This window comes from Lepidochelys olivacea (assembly GCF_965140295.1).
Source record: "Lepidochelys olivacea isolate rLepOli2 genome assembly, chromosome: 2".
NCBI lineage: Eukaryota > Metazoa > Chordata > Testudines > Cheloniidae > Lepidochelys > Lepidochelys olivacea.
Genome location: NC_140412.1, coordinates 147,046,737 through 147,070,966, shown reverse-complemented (window position 1 = coordinate 147,070,966; position 24,230 = coordinate 147,046,737). Strand labels below are relative to the sequence as shown.

The following is a 24,230-nucleotide window of genomic DNA, read 5'->3' as shown; positions in this document are numbered from 1 at the left end:
GATTATTATTATATAATAATATATAATTATTATAAGGCGGTAAGGATATATTACTGACCACCTGACCAGGATGGTGAAAGTGACTGTGAAATGCTCAGGGGGATTAGAGAGGCTATTAAAATAAAAAACTCAATAATAATAATGGGGGATTTCAATTATCCGCATAATGACTGGGTACATGTCACCTCAGGACGGGATGCAGAGATAAAGTTTCTTGACACCTTAAATGACTGCTTCTTGGAGCAGCTGGTCCTGGAACCCACAAGAAAAGAGGCAATTCTTGATTTAGTTCTAAGTGGAGCACAGGATCTGATCCAAGAGGTGAATATAGCTGGACCGCCTGGTAATAGTGACCATAATATAATTAAATTTAATATCCCTGTGGCAGGAAAAACACCACAGTAGCCCAACACTGTAGAATTTAATTTCAGAAAGGGGAACTACACAAAAATGAGGAGGTTAATTAAACAGAAATTAAAAGGTATGGTGCCAAAAGTGAAATCTCTGCAAGCTGAGTGGAAACTTTTTAAAGACACCCTAATAGACACCTCAACTTAAATGTATACCCCAAATTAAAAAACATAGTAAGAGAACCAAAAAAGAGCCACCATGGCTAAACAACAAAGTGAAACAAACAATGGCAAGCAAAAAGACATCCTTTAAAAAGTGGAAGTTAAATCCTAGTGAGGAAAATGGAAAGGCGCATAAACACTGGCAAATGAAGTGTAAAAATACAATTAGGAAGGCCACAAAAGAATTTGAGGAACAGCTAGCCAAAGACTCAAAAAGTAATAGCAATTTTTTTTTAAAGTACATCAGAAGCAGGAAGCCTGCTAAACAACCAGTGGGGCCACTGGACGATCGAGGTGCTAAAGGAGCACTCTAGGACGATAAGCCTATTGAGGTGAAACTAAATTAATTCTTTGCATCCGTTTTCACGGCTGAGGATGTGAAGGAGATTCCCAAACTGAGCCATTCTTTTTAGGTGACAGATCTGAGGAACTGTCCCAGATTGAGGTATCATTAGAGGAAGTTTTGGAAGAAATTGATAAACTAAACAGCAATAAGTCACCAGGACCAGATGGTATTCACGCAAGAGTTCTGATGGAACTCAAATGTGAAATTGCAGAACTACTAACTGTAGTCTGTAACCTATCATTTAAATCAGCTTCTGTACCAGATGACTGGAGGATAGCTAATGTGATGCCAATTTTTAAAAAGAGCTCCAGAGGTGATCCTGGTAATTACAGTTCTCAGAATGGAGAGAGGTAAATAGTGGTGTCTTCCAGGGGTCTGTTCTGGGACCAGTCCTATTCAACATACTCATAAATGATCTGGGAAAAGGGGTAAACAGTGAGGTGGCAAAATTTGCAGATGATACAAATTTACTAAAGATAGTTAAGACCCAGGCAGACTGCGAAGAGCTACAAAAGGATCTCTCAAAACTGGGCAACAAAATGGCAGATGAAATTTAATGTTGATAAATGCAAAGTAATGCACATTGGAAAGCATAATCCCAACTATACATGTAAAGTGATGGGGTCTAAATTCACTGTTGCCACTCAAGAAAGAGATCTTGGAGTCATTGTGGATAGTTCTCTGAAAACATCCACTCAATGTGCAGCAGCAGTCAAAAAAGTGAACAGAATTCTGGGAATAATTAAGAAGGGGATAGATAATAGGACAGAAAATATCATGTTGCCTCTATATAAATCCATGGTATGCCCACATCTTGAATACTGTGTGCAGATGTGGTTGTCCCATCTCAAAAAAGATATATTGATTTGGAAAAGGTTCAGAAAAGGGCAACAAAAAGGATTAGAGATATGGAATGGCTTTCGTATGAGGAGAGATTAATAAGACTGGAACTTTTCAGCTTGGAAAAGAGACGGCTAAGGGGAGATATGATTGAGGTCTATAAAATCATGACTGGTGTAGAGAAAGTAGATAAGAACATAAGAATGGTCCTACTGGTCAGACCAAAGGTCCATCCAGCCCAGTATCCTGTCTACCGAGAGCGGTCAATGCCTGGTGCCCAGAGGGAGTGAACCTAACAGGTAATGATCAAGTGATCTCTCTCCTGCCATCCATCTCCACCCTCTAACAGAGGCTAGGGACACCATTCCTTACCCATCCTGGCTAATAGCCATTGATGGACTATCCTCCATGAATATATCTAGTTCTTTTTTGAACCCTGTTATGGTCTTGGCCTTCACAACATCCTCTGGAAAGGAGTTCTACAGGTTGACTGTGTGTTGTGTGAAGAAATACTTCCTTTTATCTGTTTTAAACCTGCTGCCTATTAATTTCATTTGGTGACCCCTAGTTCTTGTGTTATGAGAAGGAGTAAACAACACTTCCTAGTGCTGTGTGCTGAGCTTGTGTTTGTCTGTTTGTTTGTCTGTTTTTTTGTTTGAAGGACCGTGTGCTGTGACCGGCAGTTGGAAGCTGTGAGCTTCTAAACAAGGTTTGAAATCTAGAAGCCTCTGTTCATTGGCTGAGCCTTAATCAGAGGGTGGAGCTATCAAGAAGGCCAGGGCTTTATTAAGCAGTGAGCATGCTACCAGGGAGCTTTGTGACCAGGGACCGCTAACAGGGAGTTTCAAGAGGGAGTTTGGAAGGGGAGTGGAAAGGGGGTGAGGTACACTTGCCATTCTTTAAAACCTTTAAACTAAACTATAATCAAAACTTCTTGATTTAAGCAAAAACCCTATCATTAACCTAGGTAGCTGTAGAGAGAATGCAGGCAGAAGCCCAGCAGCAGAGTGGGGGCTATCCTGTTTATTGCACTTGGTGTAGCATGTATGATTACCTGCCCTGTGGGCGGGTGGCATATGTGTGCATTTGGTGCAAAGATCTCCTGGCCCTCAGAGACTGTGTACGGGCTTTGGAGGCCAGGGTGGCGGAACTGGAGGAGCTAAGGGAGGCAGAGAGGTAAGTTGATGAGGCTTTCCGGGACACTGTAGATTTGTCCTACCTCTGGTCAGACAGCCCCTGCGCTGTTAAGGAGGATGAAAGGCCCAGAGAAGGAGAGCAGTCAATGGGAGCAGAGGGAAACCTTCCCATAGTTGGGACCCTCCTTCCAGATGATGTTGTGGTATCCTGGTGGGGGAGGGATAGCTCAGTGGTTTGAGCTTTGGCCTGCTAAACCCAGGGTTATGAGTTCAATCCTTGAGGGGGCCATTTAGGGATATGGGGATTGGTCTTGCTTTGAGCAGGGGGTTGGACTAGATGACCTCCTGAGTTCCCTTCCAACCATGATATTCTATGATTCTATGATCCTCTCACACTGAGGTTACCTCTCTGCGGGAGGGGACTCCAGGCATTAGGAAAAGGCAGGTGTTAGTAATGGGAGATTTGATCATTAGAAACATAGATAGCTGGGTTTGTGATGACCGGGAGAACCACATGGTGACTTGCCTGCCTGATGCGAAGGTTGCGGATCTCTCAAGGCATCTAGATAGACTTATGTGTAGTGCTGGGGAGGAGCCGGTGGTTGTGGTACATGTACGTACTAGTGAGATAGGGAAGGGTAAGAGAGATGTCCTGGAGGCCAAATTTAGGCTGCAAGGAAAGAGACTGAAATCCAGGACCTCTATGGTGGCATTCTCAGAAATGCTTCCAGTTCCACACGCAGGGCCAGGCAGGCAGAGCTTCAGAGTCTCAATGTGTGGATGAGACAATGGTGTAGAGAGGAGGGGTTTAGATTTATTAGGAACTGGGGAAACTTTTCAGGAAGAATGGACTCCACCTAAACCAAAGTGGATCCAGACTGCTGGCACTTAACATTAAAAAGGTTGCAGAGTAGTTTTTAAACTAAGAGATGGGGGAAAGCCGATTGCTGCAGAGGCGCACGTGGATCGGACAGAGACTTCTCTTTGAGGAGAGTCTATTGATAGAGATTCTCTAGGTTTTAGTCAGGAGGAGAGGATGGAAGAGGATAAAGTATGGGCCAGATCGACGAGAAACATTCACATAAAGAACCTGACACATCAGAAAAGGGCAGACAAATAAACAGTGACAAGTTTTTCAAGTGCTTGTACACAAATGCTAGAAGTCTAAATAATAAGATGGGTGAACTAGAGAGCCTCGTGTTAAAGGAGGATATTGATATAATAGGCATCACAGAAACCTGGTGGAGTGAGGACAATCAATGGGGCACAATCATTCCGGGGTACGAAATATATCGGAAGGACAGAACAGGTCGTCTGAGGGCTGGGCAGTGGCACTATACGTGAAAGAAAATGTAGAACCAAATGAAATAAAAATCTTAAATGAATCCACGTGTTCCATAGAATCTCCATGGATAGTAATTCCATGCTCTAATAAGAATGGGGATCATTATCGACCACCTGACCAGGACAGTGATCGTGACGATGAAATGCTAAGGGAAATTAGAGAGGCTACCAAAATAAAAAACTCAATAATAGTGGGGGATTTCACTTATCCCCATATTGACTGGTTACATGTCACCTCAGGATGAAATGCAGAGACAAAATTTCTCAATACTTTAAATGACTGCTTCTTGGAGCAGTTGGTACAGGAACCCACAAGGGAAGAGACAACTCTCGATGTAATCCTGAGTGGAGCGAAGGATCTGGTCCAAGAGGTAAATATAACAGGACCACTTGGAAATAGTGACCATAATATAGTAACATTTATCATTCCTGTGGTGTTGGGCTGTTGAGGTGGTCACGGTTTGCCATTCCGGCCAATGGGAGCTGCAGAAAGCCGCGGGCCATGGGGATGTGCTGGGACAGTCAATGTAAACAAAATGTCTCGCAGTCCGCCAGTGGATTTCCCTGACGGGCCGCATGCCGAGGGTTGCCGACCCCAGATCTAGATCATTCCTGACAGGTGTTTGTCTAACCTGCTCTTAAAAATCTCCAATGATAGACATTCCACAACCTCCCTAGTCAATTTATTCCAGTGCTTAACCACCCTGATAGTTAGGAAGTTTTTCCTAATGTCCAATCTAAACCTCCCTTGCTGCAATTTAAGCCCATTGCTTTTTGTCCTACCCTCAGAGGTAAAGAAGAAAATTTTTTCTCCCTCCTCCTTGTAGCAGCCTTTTATGTAATTGAAAACTGTTATCATGTCCCCCCTCAGTCTTCTCTTTTCCAGACTAAACAAACCCCATTTTTTCAATCTTCCCTCATAGGTCATGTTATTTAGACCTTTAATCATTTTTGTTGCTCTTCTCTGGACTCTCTCCAATTTGTCCACATCCTTCCTGAAGTGTGGCACCCAGAACTGGATACTGTACTCCAGTTGAGGCCTAATCAGCGTGGAGTAGAGTGGAAGAATGCCTTCTCGTATCTTGCTTACAACACTCCTGCTAATACAACCCAGAATGATGTTCATTTTTTTTACAACAGCGTTACACTGTTGACTTATATTTAGCTTGTGGTCCGCTATGACCCCAGATCCCTTTCAGCAGTACTCCTTCCTAGGCTGTCATTTCCCATTTTGTATGTGTGCAACTGATTATTCCTTCCTAAATGGAGTACTTTGCATTGGTCCTCATTGAATTTCATCCTATTTACTTCAGACCATTTCTCCAGTTTGTCCAGATCATTTTGAATTTTAATCCTATCCTCCAAAGCACTTGCAACCCCTCCCAGCTTGTTATTGTCTGCAAACATTATAAGTGTACTCTCTGTGCCATTATCTAAATCATTAATGAAGACTTTGAACAGAACCAAACACAGAACTGATCCCTGTGGGATCCCACTCTTTATGCCCTTCCAACATGACTGTGAACCACTGGTAACTATTCTCTGGGAACGGTTTTCCAACCAGTTTTGCACCCAGCTTATAGTAGCTCCATCTAGGTTGCATTTCCCTAGTTTGTTGGTGCGAGACAGTATCAAAACCTTTACTGAAGTCAAGATGTGCCACGTCTACTGCTTCCCCCCATCCACAAGTCTTGTTACCCAGTCAGAAAGCTATCAGGTTGGTTTGACGTGATTTGTTCTTCACAGATCCATGCTGACTGTTACTTATCACCTCATTATCTTCTAAATATTTACAAATTGATTGCTTAATTATTTGCTCCATTAGCTTTTTGGGTACAGAAGTTAAGATGACTCGTCTGTAATTTCCTGGGTTGTCTTTATTTCCCTTTTTATAGATTGCACTATATTTGCCCTTTTCCAGTCTTCTGGAATCTCTCTCATCTTCCATGACTTTTCAAAGATAATCGCTAATGACTCATATATCTCCTCTGTCAGCTCCTTGAGTATTCTAGGATGCATTGCATCAGGCCCTGGTGCCTTGAAGACATCTAATTTGTCTAAGTAATTTTTAACTTGTTCTCCCCCTATTTTAGCCTCTTCTGATCCTACCCCATTTTCACTGGTATTCACTATGTTAGATGTCCTATCACCACCACCCTTCTTGATGAAAACTGACACAAAGAAGTCATTAAGCATCCCTGCTATTTCCACATTTTTGGTTATTGTCCTTCCCCCCACAAATTGAGAAATGGGCCTACCCTGTCCTTGGTCTTCCTCTTGTTCCAATGTATTTCTAGAATGTTTTCTTGTTACCCTTTATGTCTCTAGCTAGTTTGATCTCGTTTTGTGTCTTGGTCTTTCCAATTTTGTCCCTACATACTTGTGTTATTTGTTTATATTCATCTTTTGCAGTTTGACCTAGTTTCCACTTTTTGTAGGACTCTTTTTTGATTTTTAGATAATTCAAGATCTCCTGGTTAAGCCAGGGTGGTCCCTTGCCATACTTTGTATCGTTCCTACACAGTGAGATAGTTTGCTCTTGTGCCCTTAATAATGTCTCTTTGAAAAACTGCCAGCTGTCTTCAGTTGTTTTTCCCCTTAGACTTGCTTCCCCTGGGATCTTACCTACCATCTCCCTGAGTTTGCTAAAGTCTCCCTTCTTGAAATCCATTATCTTTATTTTGCTGTTCTCCCTCCTACCATTCGTTAGAATCATGAACTCTATCATTTCATGATCACTTTCACCCAAACTGCCTTCCACTTTCAAATTCTCAACCAGTTCCTCCCTATTTGTCAAAATCAAATCTAGAACAGCCTCTCTCCAGTAGCTTTCTCTACCTTCTGAAATAAAAAATTGTCTCCAATACATTCCAATAACTTGTTGGATAATCTGTGCCCTACTGTGTTATTTTCCCAACAGACATCTGAGTAGTTAAGTCCCCCATCACCACCAAGTCCTCTGCTTTGGATGACCTTTTTAGTTGTATAAAAAAAAGCCTCATCCACTTCTTCCTGGTTAGGTGGTCTGTAGCAGACCCCTAAAATAACATCACCCTTGTTTTTTTACCCCTTTTATCCTTACGCAGAGACTTTCCACAAGTCTGTCTCCTATTTCCATCTCAATCTCAGTCTGACTTGTTATGCTTTGATTTATAATCACTTAAAATCTATTTTTATAGCTAATAAATCTATACCCCACTGGATATTGCAGTCTTTAATATACAGGTTTGTCCTTTAAACCTGGGCCAATCTTCTGTGTTAGAGTCTTGTCTTCTTCTCAGTGTCTTAGTTGCTTGCAGCATAGGTGGAGCAGAAGAAGGGCATAGTATATGTCCATTCTGTTTTATACTCTCAGTCCATGTGCTTGTAGAACACAAGTCCAGGCATGTCTGTGGGGCATTGCTGAATCTCTCCCAGCAAGGTTAAGCAAATCCCTTGGTGGGGCCTGATGCAGGTGGGTCATTGAATTGTAGCTCCCTTGCTGGACAATGGCTGTTGATGGGCTGTGTCACACCCCGCCTGGCCATTGGTTACTTTCCTTGATGTTGCCTCTGGGGAGCTAATATCTGGCTGATTCCGGAACTTACAGCATGTTTTAGTGACCATCATACTACACAATTCTCATAACTTCATATGCATTAATGATATACATATATATGGACAGAGAAATGACTTTCAGCAGATCATAACCTTTCCCCTGATACCGTACAAGGCATGCTTTATATGTAAGATCACAATTATATGAAAATGAGGAATATGAGGGTTACAGCAGGCTCTCCCAAGGTATAGAATGTCACAGAAGTATCGTCTTCATCTCTGAGTTGAGAACATGGAGATTCAAAAAATTTCTGGCCTGGATTCTAGAAGTACCCACTCCTGAAAAAATGGTTTGTACATCAGGAATAAAGGGTAAAGATTGCAATGATATTCCAGGTAAGGAAATAAATGACTAGATTCAGAGTCTTCATTGGCTGCCTGTTTCAGTGATGTGCTGGGCCCTGATTGGTGGGAAGAATGCCTGTTAAATCAGCCAGAGAGTACTGTGGTTTCTGACAGCAACAACCTCTCTACATCTCCTGTTTCAGACCTTGATACAACTGCAACAGGCCCATCACAACCTCATTTACTTGAGTATCCAAAAACTGCTTTTGGTCAGCAAACTTATTCATTTATATAAGAATATTACGAAACATTTTCATTTTTAGAGTACAGTAAGCAGGCAGATGCAGTTTTCTGCTTTCCTTGCAGACAGTTTTCCAGTGGTTTTAGAGACCCTGCATTCACTGAAAACGGAGAAAGGGACAGGAAAAATATAGGAAAAAAGCATCAGAAATATATACAATCTGCTATACACAAGCAGTGTTCTGAAAGGTTGCATTTTTTCAAATAGTCAAAAGACGTGGGCTCTGTAATGGCACAGTTTTCAAATTCTCACTAGATGGTGTTACATGAAAACAAAGCATATGCTATAAAAATCACCGATTTACTGCTTTACTTGGCTAAACAAGGAATTGCATTGCGGGGGCACAATGAGAGAAGAATCAGCAAACCATGGAAACTTTCCAGAATTATGCAATTTGTTTTCAAAGTATGATAAAGCATTTGCAAAAAAAAAAAAAAAAAAAGCGGGTTTTTTCAGTCTCACAAGCCTTGTAACTCAAAACGAGCATTTACAAATTGCTGCTGATATTGTGAAATCAGTCAGAAGTCTCAGGGGACTGGGTTTTTTACTGTTCTTGGTGACAAAGCATGCACTGTGACACAGCAGAAGGGAGGTATATAAGCCCCGGGATGATCAGAGCCTTATTTTCTGTGGACTAAGGAGAGGTAAAAACCCCTGCTTCAGTCAGACAAGAGAGGGGAAGGAAAGCTGACTGTAGTTTAGAAGTGTAGTGGTGTTGACCAGAGAATCAGAGTACCAGGGGAAGGGAGACCCTGCCCAAGGGGAAAGAGGATAAGAAGCTTATGAAGCTGAAGGGGCTGGGACTAAAGTAGGGGGCGGATCTGGGTCTCTTACCTTTTCCCCTTCTTTCCCTCTCCAGGGCACTAGTGGAGCCCAAGAATAGGGGCAGGGACCCTGACCCACCACACTAAGGAGAAGCGCGGGACTCACCACAATAGCGTTGGCCATTTGCCGTAGCTGTTTTAAGCAAGAAGAAATACACAGAAAATCTGGAAATAAAGGAATGATTTCTAGGATTTGTTGATTGTTCTAAGTGAGGGGATGCTATCACAACATTAAGAAGTTCTTACAAGCATCAGGGATTGCAAACTTGTCAGTAAAAGCACAGTGTTATCATGGGGCCACTGTAATGGCAGGTAATGTAAGTGGAGTACAGCAAAAAATGCTGCAACATCACCCCACTGCTAGACACTGAGTGGCTCATAAATTGAATTTCGTTTTATTTGAGGCCTGCAAAGTAAACCGGTCAGCAACAGGATTTTTTTTACACTGTAGAGGGCTGGTTAACCTTCTTTTCACAACCTAATACACACCATGCTTACTTAGAGGCCTGGAAGATGCTTGGAGTGAAACTGGATTTGTGTAGTTTAAGTAACACGAGATGGGCATGCAGATAGAAAAATGTATCTGCTGTAAAAAAACTCCTTAAGAGCACTTCTTAGCAGTTTGTTGGGACTGTCAGAGCCTGATGCCGGAGCAACTCAGCTAAGGGGTGCCAAAACGGCATGGGAGGGGTCAGGGGACCAGGACCTTATCACTTTTAAAAGTGGTTCTGCTGCTCGCTGGCTGGCCCAGCTGTGGGACTCCTCCTCCCGCTGTGCCAAGGTTGGAGCAACTCAGCTAAGGGGTGCCAGAACAGCAGGCGGTCAGGGCCCCATCACTTTTAAAAGTGGGAGGGCTTTTGGAACGCTTGCCTCTCTTATGAACAGAAGTTTGTCCAATAAAAGATATTACCTCCCCCACCTTCTCTCTGTAAAAGGACAAAATTACACATTTTTGTGTAAAACAAGGAATCGTTGAAATCATAGTTGCTGGATTCATCTGTAAGATGTGTACCGCAAATACAATTGAATTAACTACCTTACAGGCACAGTCTGTTCAGTAATCAGCTAAGAGTCCCTTCAAAGAGACTCATTTGTTTTCCAGATATGGGAAATGGAAAGTAAAATTTAAGGAAAGAAGCATGGTTTGGTGTTGAAAGCAGTTAGGAATATGAAGGTCTGGGCTTTTATTAATGGTCCTGTCACAGACTTTCAGTGTGACATTGGATCCGTCATTTAAGACTTGATCTCTATGGGAGTCTTTCCATTGATTTAAAAAGGCCGCGGATAGGTGACTTAATCAATCTGTTTCTCCATTGGAAAAACAGGGATAATACGACTTTCCTGCCTCACCGGGGTATTGTGTAGCTTAATTCTTTGGTTTTTGTTAGGCGCTTTGAGGTCATCAGATGGAAAGTGCTTTGGAAGTGCAGTGTTTTTACAGTTCCAGAACTTCATGCTTCATTCATCCAGTACTGTATGCACTTCTCCTGGATCACAGAAGAGAGTGATTTTAGCTGGGACTCCTCCTCTCGCTGTGCTGATGCTCGAGCAACTCACTTAAGGGGCACCGGAACCGGGGGGCCCAGGGCCACATCACTTTTTACCTTCCTTAAGGGCGAGTGATGGGGTGGGGAGAGACGGAGAGCAATGAGTGGTGGGCAGGGGGACCTTGGGTGAGGAGTTGGAGAGGAGCAAACAGTGGGTGGGGGGCCTTTGGGGAGGAGGTGGAGAGGTGCAACCGGCAAGTGGGGAGACCTTGGAGGAGGGGACCAAGCAGGGTACGGGGTGGTGCGGGGATGGAGCGTGGGTGGAGCCTCTGGGGGAGGAGGCTGAATGGGGGCAGAGTCTTGGGCAGAGCAGGGGGTGGAGCCACATTTTGGGCACTCAGTCCCCGCCCCCCCCCGTTTCTAGGGAACCTCGTTTCTAGAGAACTTCCTACACTCGCACCCAGCTTCCCAAAATGCAGGAATCACACACTGCCTATGATCAGAGGTAGTACCAGCCTGCAGTCAGGAGGAAAGAGTAAGGGTCAGAGTCAGGCTTCAATCGGAGAACAGAGATTAGGAGATGAGCTAAGGTCTGGAGTCCCAGCATGCCTGAAATCTGGGACACCTTCCAGGGTTAAATAGGGCATTTGGACAGTCAGAGGCCCTCAGGGTACTGTCACCCTGGGTTTCGTGGGCAGTACTTCCTGCAGTGCCTACTCTCACAGTGCTTCCTGGCTGTAGTTCTGCATGGCCTCCTGGTGACACTGTGGAAACACTGAGTGTCCCAGACTCTGCCCATTCAGGTTCTAGTCCCTGGCTCCTTACAACTGCTCCCCATTCTGAGATGGAGCTTTACCTTTGGACACACCCAAGTAAAGCTACTTTTGGCCTCATGTAGATTCCAAACTCTGAGAGATGTCTGTCTCTTAACCCCATTGTCTTAGTTGATAGAGCATGGTTATGCTTTTCCCTAATTGACAGAGTTTTAAGAGTCCTCTGACCTGAAGTCTTTAGCTTAGCTGACATCTCCAAAATTGAGGTTAGTCAGAAATAGGAGATAATGGGGGTGGAGAATCGAATATGTAATATCCATCAACAATTCTACTATGATAGTCTTGTCATTAGTGAGTAATTTTGATGTTCCCCATGCACACTGAATGTCAATCAAGTGCTCCTCTGGCTTTTGTGTTTTTTGAAGCTTTGGTGCCCTATGAAGCCAGAATCTTTTGACATCAATTTGTGTACATCAAAATCCTCTGGATACAGCCAACAGTGGTATTTTTAGCGTCATTCCATCTACTATAAATCTCTTGAAATTGAAAAATGTGTTTTCATAGTGTTATTAAATTTCCTTTGATCTAGGCATATTCACCACATTATAGTTTTTCTAGTACCACCATATAATGTGTCCAGTTATTTTGTTTGATTGACTGATTTTCTTTATAACTTTTAAATTCTCTATGCATGTTAGTTCCATGCTGAATCTGAGTAGCTCCTGTGAATTCTCGATAGTCTGGTACTACCTACAGTACACTCAGTGATGGCAGCATCCTTATCATGCTACTTGAACATATCACTTAGCATTCCAAAAATCCAGATTTGATAATGGTTATAGGCATAATGTTACTAACTTGATCTTGAGTGCAAATGGTGCTGTAATAGGTGGGGCAACATTGGTGTGTAGACAAATGGGGGAGATATGTCCTTAATTCAACTGATTTAATCAAAAGTACAGTCCAATTCCTTTGGCATATTGTTTTGTTTTACATTGTGTAAGATATCTCATTTTTATTTGGTCATCTTACTTTTTAATGGCTAATAGAGATTGAACTTCCATGTCTCCATACTCCAGCTGAGGCCTTACCAATTGCAAGTAGAGTGGAACAATTAAATCCCATGACTTACATACGACATTCCTGTTAATACTTCCTAGAGTGATATTTGCCTTTTTCTTAACACCATCCCACTGTTGACTCAGATTCAAGTTGTGATCCCCTATAAATTCCAGATCCTTTTTTGCAGTATTATTGCATGGCCAATTATTTCCCATTTTGAAATTCATATATTTGATTTCTCCTTCCTAAACCTAGTACAGTAAAAGCTGTGTTATCCGGCATGTTGGGGTAATGGGGGTTCCAGTAAGTGAAAAATGCAGGTTAACTCAGAGGGAGGAAGTTTGGGTGTGGGACGGGGTGAGGGGCTGGGGTGCGGGCTCTGGGAGGGAGTTTGGATGTGGGAAGGGGTTTGGGGCACAGGAGGGGGCTTGGGATGCCGGATCCAGGGGCCGCTTACCTTGGGTGGCTCCCTGCAAACAGTGACCTGTCCCGGCTGTTCTGAGGTGGAGGCGCGGCAGGCTCTGCACACTGCCTGACCCCAGCCCCAAGTGCTAGCTTTACAGCTCCCATTGGCTGGGAACCATGGCCAATGGGAGCTGTGGGGGCGGTGCCTGGGGTGGAGACAGTGTGCAGAGGTGTCTGCCGCGCTTCCGCCTAGGAGCAGCTGGGACAGGTCGCCGCTTGTGGGGAGCCGCCCAAGGTGACCACCCCCCCCCCGGATCTGGCACCCACCTGCACCCCCTCTCCTACCCCAACCCGCTGCCCCAAGTCTCCTCCCGCACCCAAACTCCCTTCCAGGGCCTGTGCTCCACACCCTCTCCTGTACCCCAACCCACTGCTGGTCCCGCGCCAACTGGATTATAAACTGGAATTTCAATGAAGATCAGAAATGTTGGTTTATAGAACTTTCCAATTGGTGATGTGCCAGATAAAACAGCTTTTACTATACTTTGCACTTGTCTTTACTGGATTTCATTTTATTGATTTCAGACCAATTCTCCAATTTATCAAGATCATTTTGACTTCAAATCTTGCCCTCCGAAGTGCTTGCAAGCTCGCCCAAATTGGTGTCATCTGTAGATTTTACAAGCATGCTCTCGACTCCATCATCCCAAGTCATTAATGAAAATATTGCACAGTACCATACTTAGGACAGACCCCTACAAGACCCCATTTGAAACATCTCCCAGTTTGATATTGATAACTACTCTTTGAGTATCGTTTTTCAATCAGTTTTTCACCTCCTTATAATAACTTCATTTATATTTCTGTAGTTTTCTCATGAAAATGTCTTGTGGGAATGTGCCAAAACCCTTACAAAAGTCCCGATATAGCACAACTACTGCTTCCCCCCTATACATTAGGCTGGTTACTCTAACAAAGAAGGAAATTAGATTGGTTTGACAATATTAATTCTTGAAAATCCATGTTGACTATTACTTATTGCTAAGGGTATGATTCTGTCATGGATGTCATCGGTTCTGTAACTTTCTGGGACCTTTGTGACTTCCTCAGTGGTAGGGTGGAGCAGCTGTCAGCCTTGGGGCCACTGAAGCAGTGACCCCAGGGCAAAGCAGCAGGCTCTGTGAATTTTTGTTTATTGCCCACCACCTGTCCCTGACTTTTACTAAAAATACGTGTGACCGAATCTTAACTTTACTTATTGCCTTATTGTCCTCTAGGTTTGAGCAAATTGATTGTTTAATAACGTGTTCCAATATCCTTCCAGGTATTGAAGTTAGTCTGGTCTATTTTTCCACACCAATTGCTCTTTATTTATTTTCTTGGTTCAGTTAGGGTTTTCATTTGTGACTTAGTAATGTCTGCAGTTCTGAAGATTATTATTTACTTGTATTAATGTAGAACCTAGGAGCCCTAGTCATGGACCAGGACCCCATTGTGGTAGGTGCTTTACAAACACAGAACAAAAAAGATGGTCCCTGCTTGGAAGAGCTTACAATAAAAATAAGAGACAGCTGATGGATACAGACAGTATGAGACAACAATGAGACGGTATGCATCATCATGATAGGCAGTGATCTCTGCATACAAACAGCCGAACAGTTGTCAAGTTTTCTGTAGACATCACAACAACGTGAAATATATCACGTTTGTAAATCTTCATAAAGACTATGTCTTCCAAACTCATTCTTAAAGATGAATCTTTAAACCTTCATTGCTCCTTTCACCACATGTAGTAAGAAATACACTCTTTTAATCTTAGCTATTTTTAACAGAGTTTTGTTTGTGAATTTGCCAGCTTTTTGAATGAGCACAGAAGTTTGAATAAGATTGGTATATACTACATTACCCACAGGAGGGGAATCCTTCTGCAACAGATCTTCTGAGGCTCATCAAAATGGGGGCTGTCCTCTTGCAAATTTTAGCAGGTCTATAGGAGTGGGGGTGTACTGCAGAAGAAGGATGGGATATGGGATTAATGGAGGGAAAGTGGAGGAAGATTGTATCAGCCTTGGAAACTGCAAGAGCTTTAAAAAAAATTCTAAAAATTGTGAGTATTTAACATTTTAGCATGGATAAAAGACTCTTCTTTTTCTTGTCCCCTTCCATGCTCCTCTGTTCTCTGTAACCCTTTGTCACTGATGTCCCTTTCCTCCATTTATCAGCACTCTTTAAGACTGTTTTGTAAAGGCTCTACATGCTCTTCCTCAAGTGCTTGCTTCTGCATACCATAAGGTATGCGGGGGAATCACACCTCTCTGAACCCTGTGGCCATCTGGCTATGCTTCTTTAGACTGGAAGAGTGCCATAGGGTATTAGGCATCCCCACCTCTATCTAAGTACTCAGGAGTAGCTCTGTAATATGTCTGGCTCCTGCATAGGTATGATGATGTTGGTGGGGAAGGAGTTGGGAGAAGAACAAACAGAATTCAGACCAATACTTTAACTTTAATTTCAATATGTTGAGTTAGTACCATGTTACACACACTATAAAGCATAAGAAAATAAACCTCTAGTATTATTATTAGTATAGGTTTCAGAGTAGCAGCCGTGTTAGTCTGTATCCGCAAAAAGAAAAGGAGTACTTGTGGCACCTTAGAGACTAACCTGTTTATTTGAGCATAAGCTTTCGTGAGCTACAGCTCATGAAAGCTTATTATTAGTATAGTAATTTTAATCTAGTATTGCCAGGTTAAAATTTAATATATTTTAAAAATGTAGATATACTTACCAGTGTTACTTATAACTTTGGGCATGTCTACACAGCAAAAGTTGTGCATGGGCTAGCCTACTTGAGCTAGCTTGAAGCTAGCTAGCATGGGTAACAATGATAGTGAAGACAGCAAAGAGTGGGCTAGCAAGTTAATTATATACCCTGGGTCTGTGCCAGACTTGAACTACACACACTGAAGTCTGCATTGCTATTGTTACCCATGCTAGCTGGATTAAAACTGAAACAATATGAATAGTCTAATTTACTTTTACCATTTATGACATTAGTGTATTTTATATTAACTTTGTTAGACAATTAAAAATATAGTTAGCAATTTGATTTGTTCTTATTCCTTTTCTAATTATTTTTACTTTCTAGCTCTGATATTTGAATAGAATGAAACAATATTTTGGTTGCAAGCACTGCAGGTGAATGCTACTCCTTTAAAAATATTGTTTCCATTTAAATTTCTTTAAAAAAAAATCTGTTTCTTATGCAGAGCAGAAATTTGAGTTGCCAGGTTAACTTAGGTCCCAAATTTTGGTTGGAATAAACAATTTTTACAAAAATATTATATCTAAATTTGGGACCTAAGTTGACTTGGCAACTCAAATGTATTGTCTAGGATGTGATGTGCATCTCTCAGGGTCTGACTTCTTTTAAATTTTACTTTTTTTTGTTTCACAGCAGGTGGCTCTTACTACATGATTTCAAGATCTTTAGGGCCAGAGTTTGGCGGAGCAGTGGGACTCTGTTTTTACTTGGGTACAACTTTTGCAGGAGCGATGTATATTCTTGGTACCATTGAAATTTTGTTGGTAAGTATTTTATCTTTTAAGATTGACTATATTCCAGCAGTTTTTGGAGCTAATAGAGCAGATATACTCAACCTAAAATGCATTCCAAGTCACCGTTATTTTTTAAAATGTTTTGTTGATATTTATCGTTTGAGATGCTGACTTTCTTTCAAGGAATCTAGCATGGAATGTGTTTAAGGAATAATTTGTCATCTGAACAATAGGAGTATATCATCTTGTCACCTTGATTGATTGCTCCTTCAGCCCTTGTATAGATTGCGCCAATCACAACATGTCTTCCATTCTTCTCATATCCAGGCCTTCCTTCTCCATGTGCGGCCATGTCTTTTCATGATACAATCTTCCCATCTCTTTGGAGATTGGCCAAGTGGTTTCTTCAGTTCCAATGGGTACCACTTGGCGACAGCTGCAATCCATTGATTGTCAGTGAGCCTTGCTATATCCCCAGCCCATCGCATTTTACTGTGCCTTCCCTCAACAATGATGTCCTGCACTCCACTCTGCTGTCTGATCACTTAACTGGGGACTCGGTCATGGATTGAAATTCCCAGAATTCTTCCTTCCATTGCCCTCTCCGTGACAGACAGTTGCTGCTCCTCTGTCTTCATCAGCGCCCATGTTTCACTGCCGTACAACATTGCTGGCAATATGGTTGAGTTGAAGAGGCTGGCGCGTGTTGCCTTGTTGATTTTTCCTTGGAGGACATCCTTGATAGAATTGAATGTGCATGAACCTGCTTTCTTTCTTCACAAGAGTTCACCTTCCTGATCATGGTGCATGTTAATTTCTTGGCCCAAATAGACATATTGCTCAACTTCTTCTATTTGTTCTCCCTTGATTGTTATTTGGGCTTTTGGAAAGGTATCCGACTGCATACATTTAGTTTTGGAGTGGTTAATTTTAAGTCCAGCTTGGCTGCTTTTTGTGTTGAGTTCTCGCAACATTTTCTATAGTTTGATAATATTTTTGGCAATCAACATAATATTGTCTGCAAATCTGAGATGGTTTAACTGCTCTCCGTTGATGTTGATTCCACCCTTCCAATTCATCCGCCTCATTATCATTTCAAGGCAGGCTGTGAAGAGTTTAGGTGAAACTGTGTCTTTTTGTTTCACACCTTTCTTAACTGGGATGCGAGGGGGAGTGTCAAATAAGGTTATATCTGTAGTGAAGTCAGAATTTGCTTCCTTTAATAGTTTGATATAGTTTGTGTTGATGCCCTGCTCCACAAGAGTTTTTAACACTGCACTGATCTCTATGCTGTCAAAAACTTTTTCATAGTTGATGAAGGCAATACATAAGGGGAATTTGTATTCCCTTGCGCAGTCCAATAGCTGGTTTAAAGTGAAACTATGGTCCATTTTGCTGAAGTTCCTTCGAAAGCCTGCCTACCCTCTTGGCTGCTGCTCATCCAGACTCTGTGAGAGTCGGTTTGTTATTATTTTGGTGAACAGCTTGTAGACATGTGAGAGCAGGCATATTGGATGATAGTTCTTTAGATCTTTATGATCACCCTTCTTATACAGCAGAACGGTATTGGACTGCTTCCACCTAGATGGTATCTTCTACATTGCCAAGTAACGGCTGAACCTCTGAGCAAGGGTTTCCCAGAGGTTTTGGCCGCTAGCTCTTATCATTTCGACTGTCAGTCCATCTTTACCTGGGGCTTTTCCTTCCTTCATTTGGTGAACTGTCTGTCAAACTTGGCTGACGAGGATTGGGAGTACATGCTCTTTGGTCTCTTGAAGTGTTGGTACTGGGACATTTATCTGAGATGTGAACAGTTTGGCATTGAAATGTTTGCAGATTGCTTCCATCCCTGTTCTGTCAATTACTGGTTTTCCGTCCCTGTTCTTCAGCGCCGTTATTGTTGACCTGCACAGTGTCAATTCACTTTTGCATTTTTTGAGGCTTCTGTGACCTTCAGCTGTCTTTAAGAGCCTTTCATTTCGGTACTTCTCAAAGTCCTCCTTTAGTTTTCTTCTTATCAACTTGCAGAGGAGGGAGTACTCAATTTGTCACCATCATTTTGCTTCATATTCCTCCACTTCTCGAGCAAGTTCTGCGTTTCCTTGGCGATTCTTCCCTTCGTTCTTTTTGGTCTTTCTTTCTTGGCTAATTTCATGCATTGCCTCAACTTATCAGTGAAGTTTTTATAATCCTCATCGCAGTTATCTATAAGACTCCAGTTTTCCTTGGAAATGTTTGCTTTCAAGATTGCCTGATCGAATATTTTTAGTCACTGTCTCTGATTTGCCATCTGTAGTGCTTACATAAAAGAACAGAAAAAAATAATGTTAATAGTTCAGGTTGCTCTGCTCTACATTAATAACATTTTCTTCAAAGAAAGTACACATTAAGTTGTTCCCCTTTTTCTAAAAAATCCAAAAAGAAAAGCATATGTTTAAAGGAGCTGTACTTTTAACATTTGTATATTCCTTGTATGTACATATGTATGTCAGTTAAGGCTATATGATAGTTTATGAAGCCATGGATGTTAACAATGTGTTGTGGAAAGAGGATAGTAATAGATAAGAGTTGATAAGTTCTATTTTGGTGTAGGTTATGAAACAGAAGTGTAGTTGTTAACTGTAGTTATTTATTTCTTAGCTTTTCAGTGTTTGAGGAAAATGTTATTAAAGTAGCACAAAGTAACATTAACTAACATTAAACAATGTTCTTTTTCTGTGAAGTTCCATAGTTTTTAAAAGAAATTGTGTAAATTGTCAATGAAAAATAAATAGTTAAAAATGGCAATAATATAGAGAATGTGGTGACTGCAGTGAGTGTTGGAGAAATGTTGACTTTAGATGAAATGTGGCCATTGGAACTTGACAAATCTGTTGTTGTGTAAAAGACATAGGAAACTACCTATCAAGGAAAGTAGTCCTTAGTTAATGCAGTTTTTTAGAATGGACAATGCTAACTCAGTGTTGACAGAGTAAATAGGAACACTGGAATTTGACACATTTATTTCCTTGTATATACATAAGTGTCTTGCTAGCAAGCAATATCATCACACATCATTAATGCAGAAATTTCAAATTTGACAACATTTACTACCATTATTAGACTATTAACAATATTTTCTGTTTACTAAAGTTTCACTTTAAGCTATGACTATTTTTAGGTCAATGAATCATATACTCTAAACCAGTGGTTCTCAAAGCCGGTCCGCCGCTTGTTCAGGGAAAGCCCCTGGCGCGCTGGACCAGTTTGTTTACCTGCCGTGTTTGCAGGTTCGGCCGATCACGGCTCCCACTGGCCACGGTTCACCGCTCCAGACCAATGGGGTCTGCAGGAAGGGCAGCCAGCACATCCCTTGGCCCGGGCCGCTTCCTGCAGCCCCCATTGGCCTGGAGCAGTGAACTGCAGCCAGTGGGAGCCGTGATCGGCCGAACCTGCGGATGCGGCAGGTAAACAAACCGGTCCGGCACGCCAGGGACTTTCCCTGAACACGTGGCGGACCGGCTTTGAGAACCACTGCTCTAAACCCTAAAAAGAAAATGGCAATTGGTGAGTCCCTAGGGGTTCCTAACTTTTGTTCTCTTTAAAATTATACTGGTGTATTTGATAGTATTTTCATCAATTGTATCTTCTTTTTATTTTCAAATGAAATTTTAACACATAATTACAAATTCCCAAATAACCATAAAATACTTTTAAAATCTATATGATTGTTACACAAAGTTTGTGTGTGCATGTGTGTATGTAGTAGGCCTGTCAATTAATCGCAGTTAACGCATGCGATTAACTCAAAACAAATTAACATGTTATTTTCTTAACAAGTGTTAATCACACACCTCTGTAGACTGGACTCCGTGGCGGACAGGGAGGGAGGCATCAGCTGTGGCAATTTGGGATAGCTGATTAAACACCTTCCAGAGGTGAGAGAGGAGCACAGCCCCCTGGCACCTGCTGCACAGGGCCAGGCTTAGGCATGAGTGAGGGGAGCCACTACCCAGGGCGCCTGTTTAGGGCAGGGGTCCCCTCCTCCCACTGCCATGCTCCACTGCTTCTCCCACCACTCCCTCCCTCCCCCCCACCATGGAGCTGCCTCTAGCCAAGCTGCTCCAGACAGGGAGCCTGCATCCTGTCTGCTGTGCACAGCAAGGGCAGGGGGAGATGCAGGGGGGCTGATGTCAAGGTGTCCCTCTCCCCCTGACTATGTACCTGGTCGCCACTGAGCCGGGGTTGGGGGACAGGGGGAGCCTGTCTGCTGCTGCTTCTGGCTCAGGAGTGAGTGCTGCTACTGGAAAACTGTTCAAGCTCCTGAGTGCTCTGCTTAAAGAGACGGACCCCCCCTCCCACAACACACACACGCACGCGCGCACACACACACTGTTTCTCTCTTTCTCTCTTTTCCCCCAACACACACATACACACACTCTTCTCCCCCCGCACACTCTCTCCCTCCAACACAAACACACATACACTCTCTCTCTCTATCATCCCCAGCACACACACATACACGCTTTCTTCCCCAACACACACATACAGACACACACACTCTCTCTCTCTTCCCCAACACACACACAATATTGAAAAATACTATTTATTTTTAGCTTTTTTACAATGCAAATATTTGTAATAAAAAATAATGTGAAGTGAGCACTGTGCATTTTGTGTTCTCTGTTGTAGTTGAAATCAATATAATTGAAAATGTAGAAAACATCCAAAATTATTTAAATAAATGGTATTGTTTATTGTTTAACAGCGTGATTAAAGCTGTGATTAATCACAACTATTTTTTTAGTTTTGCGATTAATCAAATTAACTTTTTAAATAATTTGACAGCCCTCGTATGTAGAAAGAAAGATATATAATCCATCACAAAAGTACTTAGAGACCATTAATTTTGCACAATTAAGCATCCATAAATCAAGAAAATACAAAGATAACATTTCATTGGTAAGTGCATGCATTATTATATGGTCTTTAACTATGTAATCAGATACTCTTTATCAGATATTGTGAAATAATTTTTTTTTGTAATACCTTAGATACAGGTGCAGCAGATTTCCTACCTCTCTTTGTCCTGAATAAACTTCAGAAAACAATGCAAACTCCATACATTGTGCATTTCTATATCAAGTAACATTTCTGGAAATAGGTTTTCTCCAAAAATACAATAAAGAGTATGAAAATCAGATATATAATGGGATCCTGGTTTTACTTTAACTACAGTATGATGTTTCTACCAAGTTACACTTTAAATTTCTCGGTGGAGTGATTTAAGCAGCTGATTTAAATCACTTGATTTTTTTTTTAAATCATTCATTTAGGTTGAGGTTTTGTAACACTAATTCAAAAAATTGTGCTATTGTAACTTCAGAATAAACTTTATAATTAACTAAATTATAATTACTATTTTAAAAATATTACTGCTAATAAGGTGTCATATTTGAATTTTACAAAAAAGAAAAAAGGAAAATTAAGGCCCTGATCCTGCAAGCTTAAGCAGGTATGTAACTTTCGTCACATGAGTAGTCCCATAATTTAATTGGAACTACTTAGTGTACACACAGTTAAGCACATGCATAAGTATCTGCAACATCTGGAGCTAAAGTTGTATTTTTGTTAAAAAAATTTTTTCTTAGTGATACCATTTGAACTAAATGATACAGAATGCACTGCATCCGAGGGTGCTAAAGGAGTTGGTGGATGTGATTGCAGAGCCATTGGCCATTATCTTTGAAAACTCGTGGCGATCGGGGGAGGTCCTGGATGATTGGAAAAAGGCTAATGTAGTGCCAATCTTTAAAAAAGGGAAGAAGGAGGATCTGGGGAACTACAGGCCAGTCAGCCTCACCTCAGTCCATGGAAAAATCATGGAACAGGTCCTCAAGGAATCAATTTTGAAGCACTTAGAGGAGAGGAAAGTGATCAGGAACAGTCAGCATGGATTCACCAAGAGCAAGTCATGCCTGACATATCTAATTTCCTTCTATGACGAGATAACTGGCTCCGTGGATGAGGGGAAAGCAGTTGACATGCTTGACTTTAGCAAAGCTTTTGACACGGTCTCCCACAGTATTCTTGCCAGCAAGTTAAAGTAGTATGGGCTGGATGAATGGACTATAAGGTAGATAGAAAGCTGGCTAGATCATTGAGCTCAATGGGTAGTGATCAATGGCTCCATGTCTAGTTGGAAGCTGGTATCAAGCAGAGTGCCCCAAGGGTCGGTCCTGGGGCCGGTTTTGTTCAATATCTTCATTAATGATCTGGAGGATGGCGTGGATTGCAGCCTTAGCAAGTTTGAAGATGACCCTAAACTGGGAGGAGTGGTATAGAATCATAGAATCATAGAATATCAGGGTTGGAAGGGTCCCCAGAAGGTCATCTAGTCCAACCCCCTGCTCAAAGCAGGACCAATTCCCAGTTAAATCATTCCAGCCAGGGCTTTGTCAAGCCTGACCTTAAAAACCTCTAAGGAAGGAGATTCTACCACCTCCCTAGGTAACGCATTCCAGTGTTTCACCACCCTCTTAGTGAAAAAGTTTTTCCTAATATCCAATTAGATATTGGTATATAATATAATGGTATAATGGTAGATATGCTGGAGGGTAGGGATAGGATATAATGGTAGATATGCTGGAGGGTAGGGATAGGATACAGAGGGCCCTAGACAAATTAGAGGATTGGGCTAAAAGAAAGCTGATGAAGTTCAATAAGGACAAGTGCAGACTCCTGCACTTAGGACGGAAGAATCCCATGCACTGCTACAGACTGCGGACTGAGCGGCTAGGCAGCAGTTCTGCAAAAAGTACCTAGAGATTACAGTGGATAAGAAGTTGGATATGAGTCAACAGTTGTGCCCTTGTTGCCAAGAAGGCTAATGGCATTTTGGGATGTATAAGTAGGGGCATTGCCAGCAGATCAAGGGACGTGATCGTTCCCCTCTATTCGACATTGGTGAGGCCTCATCTGGAGTACTGTGTCCAGTTTTGGGTCCCACATTACAAGAAGGATGTGAAGAAATTGGAAAGCATCCAGCGGAGGGCGACAAAAATGATTAGGGGACTGGAACACATGACTTATGAGGAGAGGCTGAGGGAACTGGGATTGTTTAGTCTGTGGAAGAGAAGAATGAGGGGGGATTTGATAGCTGCTTTCAACTACCTGAAAGGGGGTTCCAAAGAGGATGAATCTAGAACTGTTCTCAGTGGTAGCAGATGACAGAATGGGGAGTAATGGTCTCAAGTTGCAGTGGGGGAGATTTAGGTTGGATATTAGTAAAAACTTTTTCACTAGGAGGGTGGTAAAGCACTGGAATGGGTTACCTAGGGAGGTGGTGGAATCTCCTTCCTTAGAGGTTTTTAAGGTCAGGCTTGACAGATCCCTGGCTGGGATGATTTAGTTGTGGATTGGTCCTGCTTTGAGCAGGAGGTTGGACTAGATGACCTCCTGAGATCCCTTCCAACCCTGATATTCTATGATACTTCTGACTCTATCATCAGAAGAACAAGCCTTTGTGTTCTCATTAAACAGCTGTTGTATAGCAAAATACTTGTACTCTTACATGCTATAACCTTTACAGTTGGAATAAGAATTTCTACTGACATTGTTTAATTACAAGCTGTTTTCTTCAGATATAGTCTGTGCTACATAATATAAGAAATATTAAACACTGAAATATTAAAAATTGGTCACATTTTCAAATCATGTTA

At 41.9% G+C, this 24,230-nt stretch overlaps 1 protein-coding gene across 1 annotated transcript in view; it reads left to right on the top strand.

Moving 5' to 3' along the window:
* Positions 1–24,230, top strand: part of SLC12A7 (solute carrier family 12 member 7) — a 332,898-nt gene that overhangs the window by 195,920 nt on the left and 112,748 nt on the right. Inside the window, exon 6 of the mRNA XM_084618772.1 lies at positions 16,430–16,560. Within this exon, the coding sequence (XP_084474898.1) occupies positions 16,430–16,560 (131 nt within the window). The remainder of the gene's footprint in view (positions 1–16,429; positions 16,561–24,230) is intronic.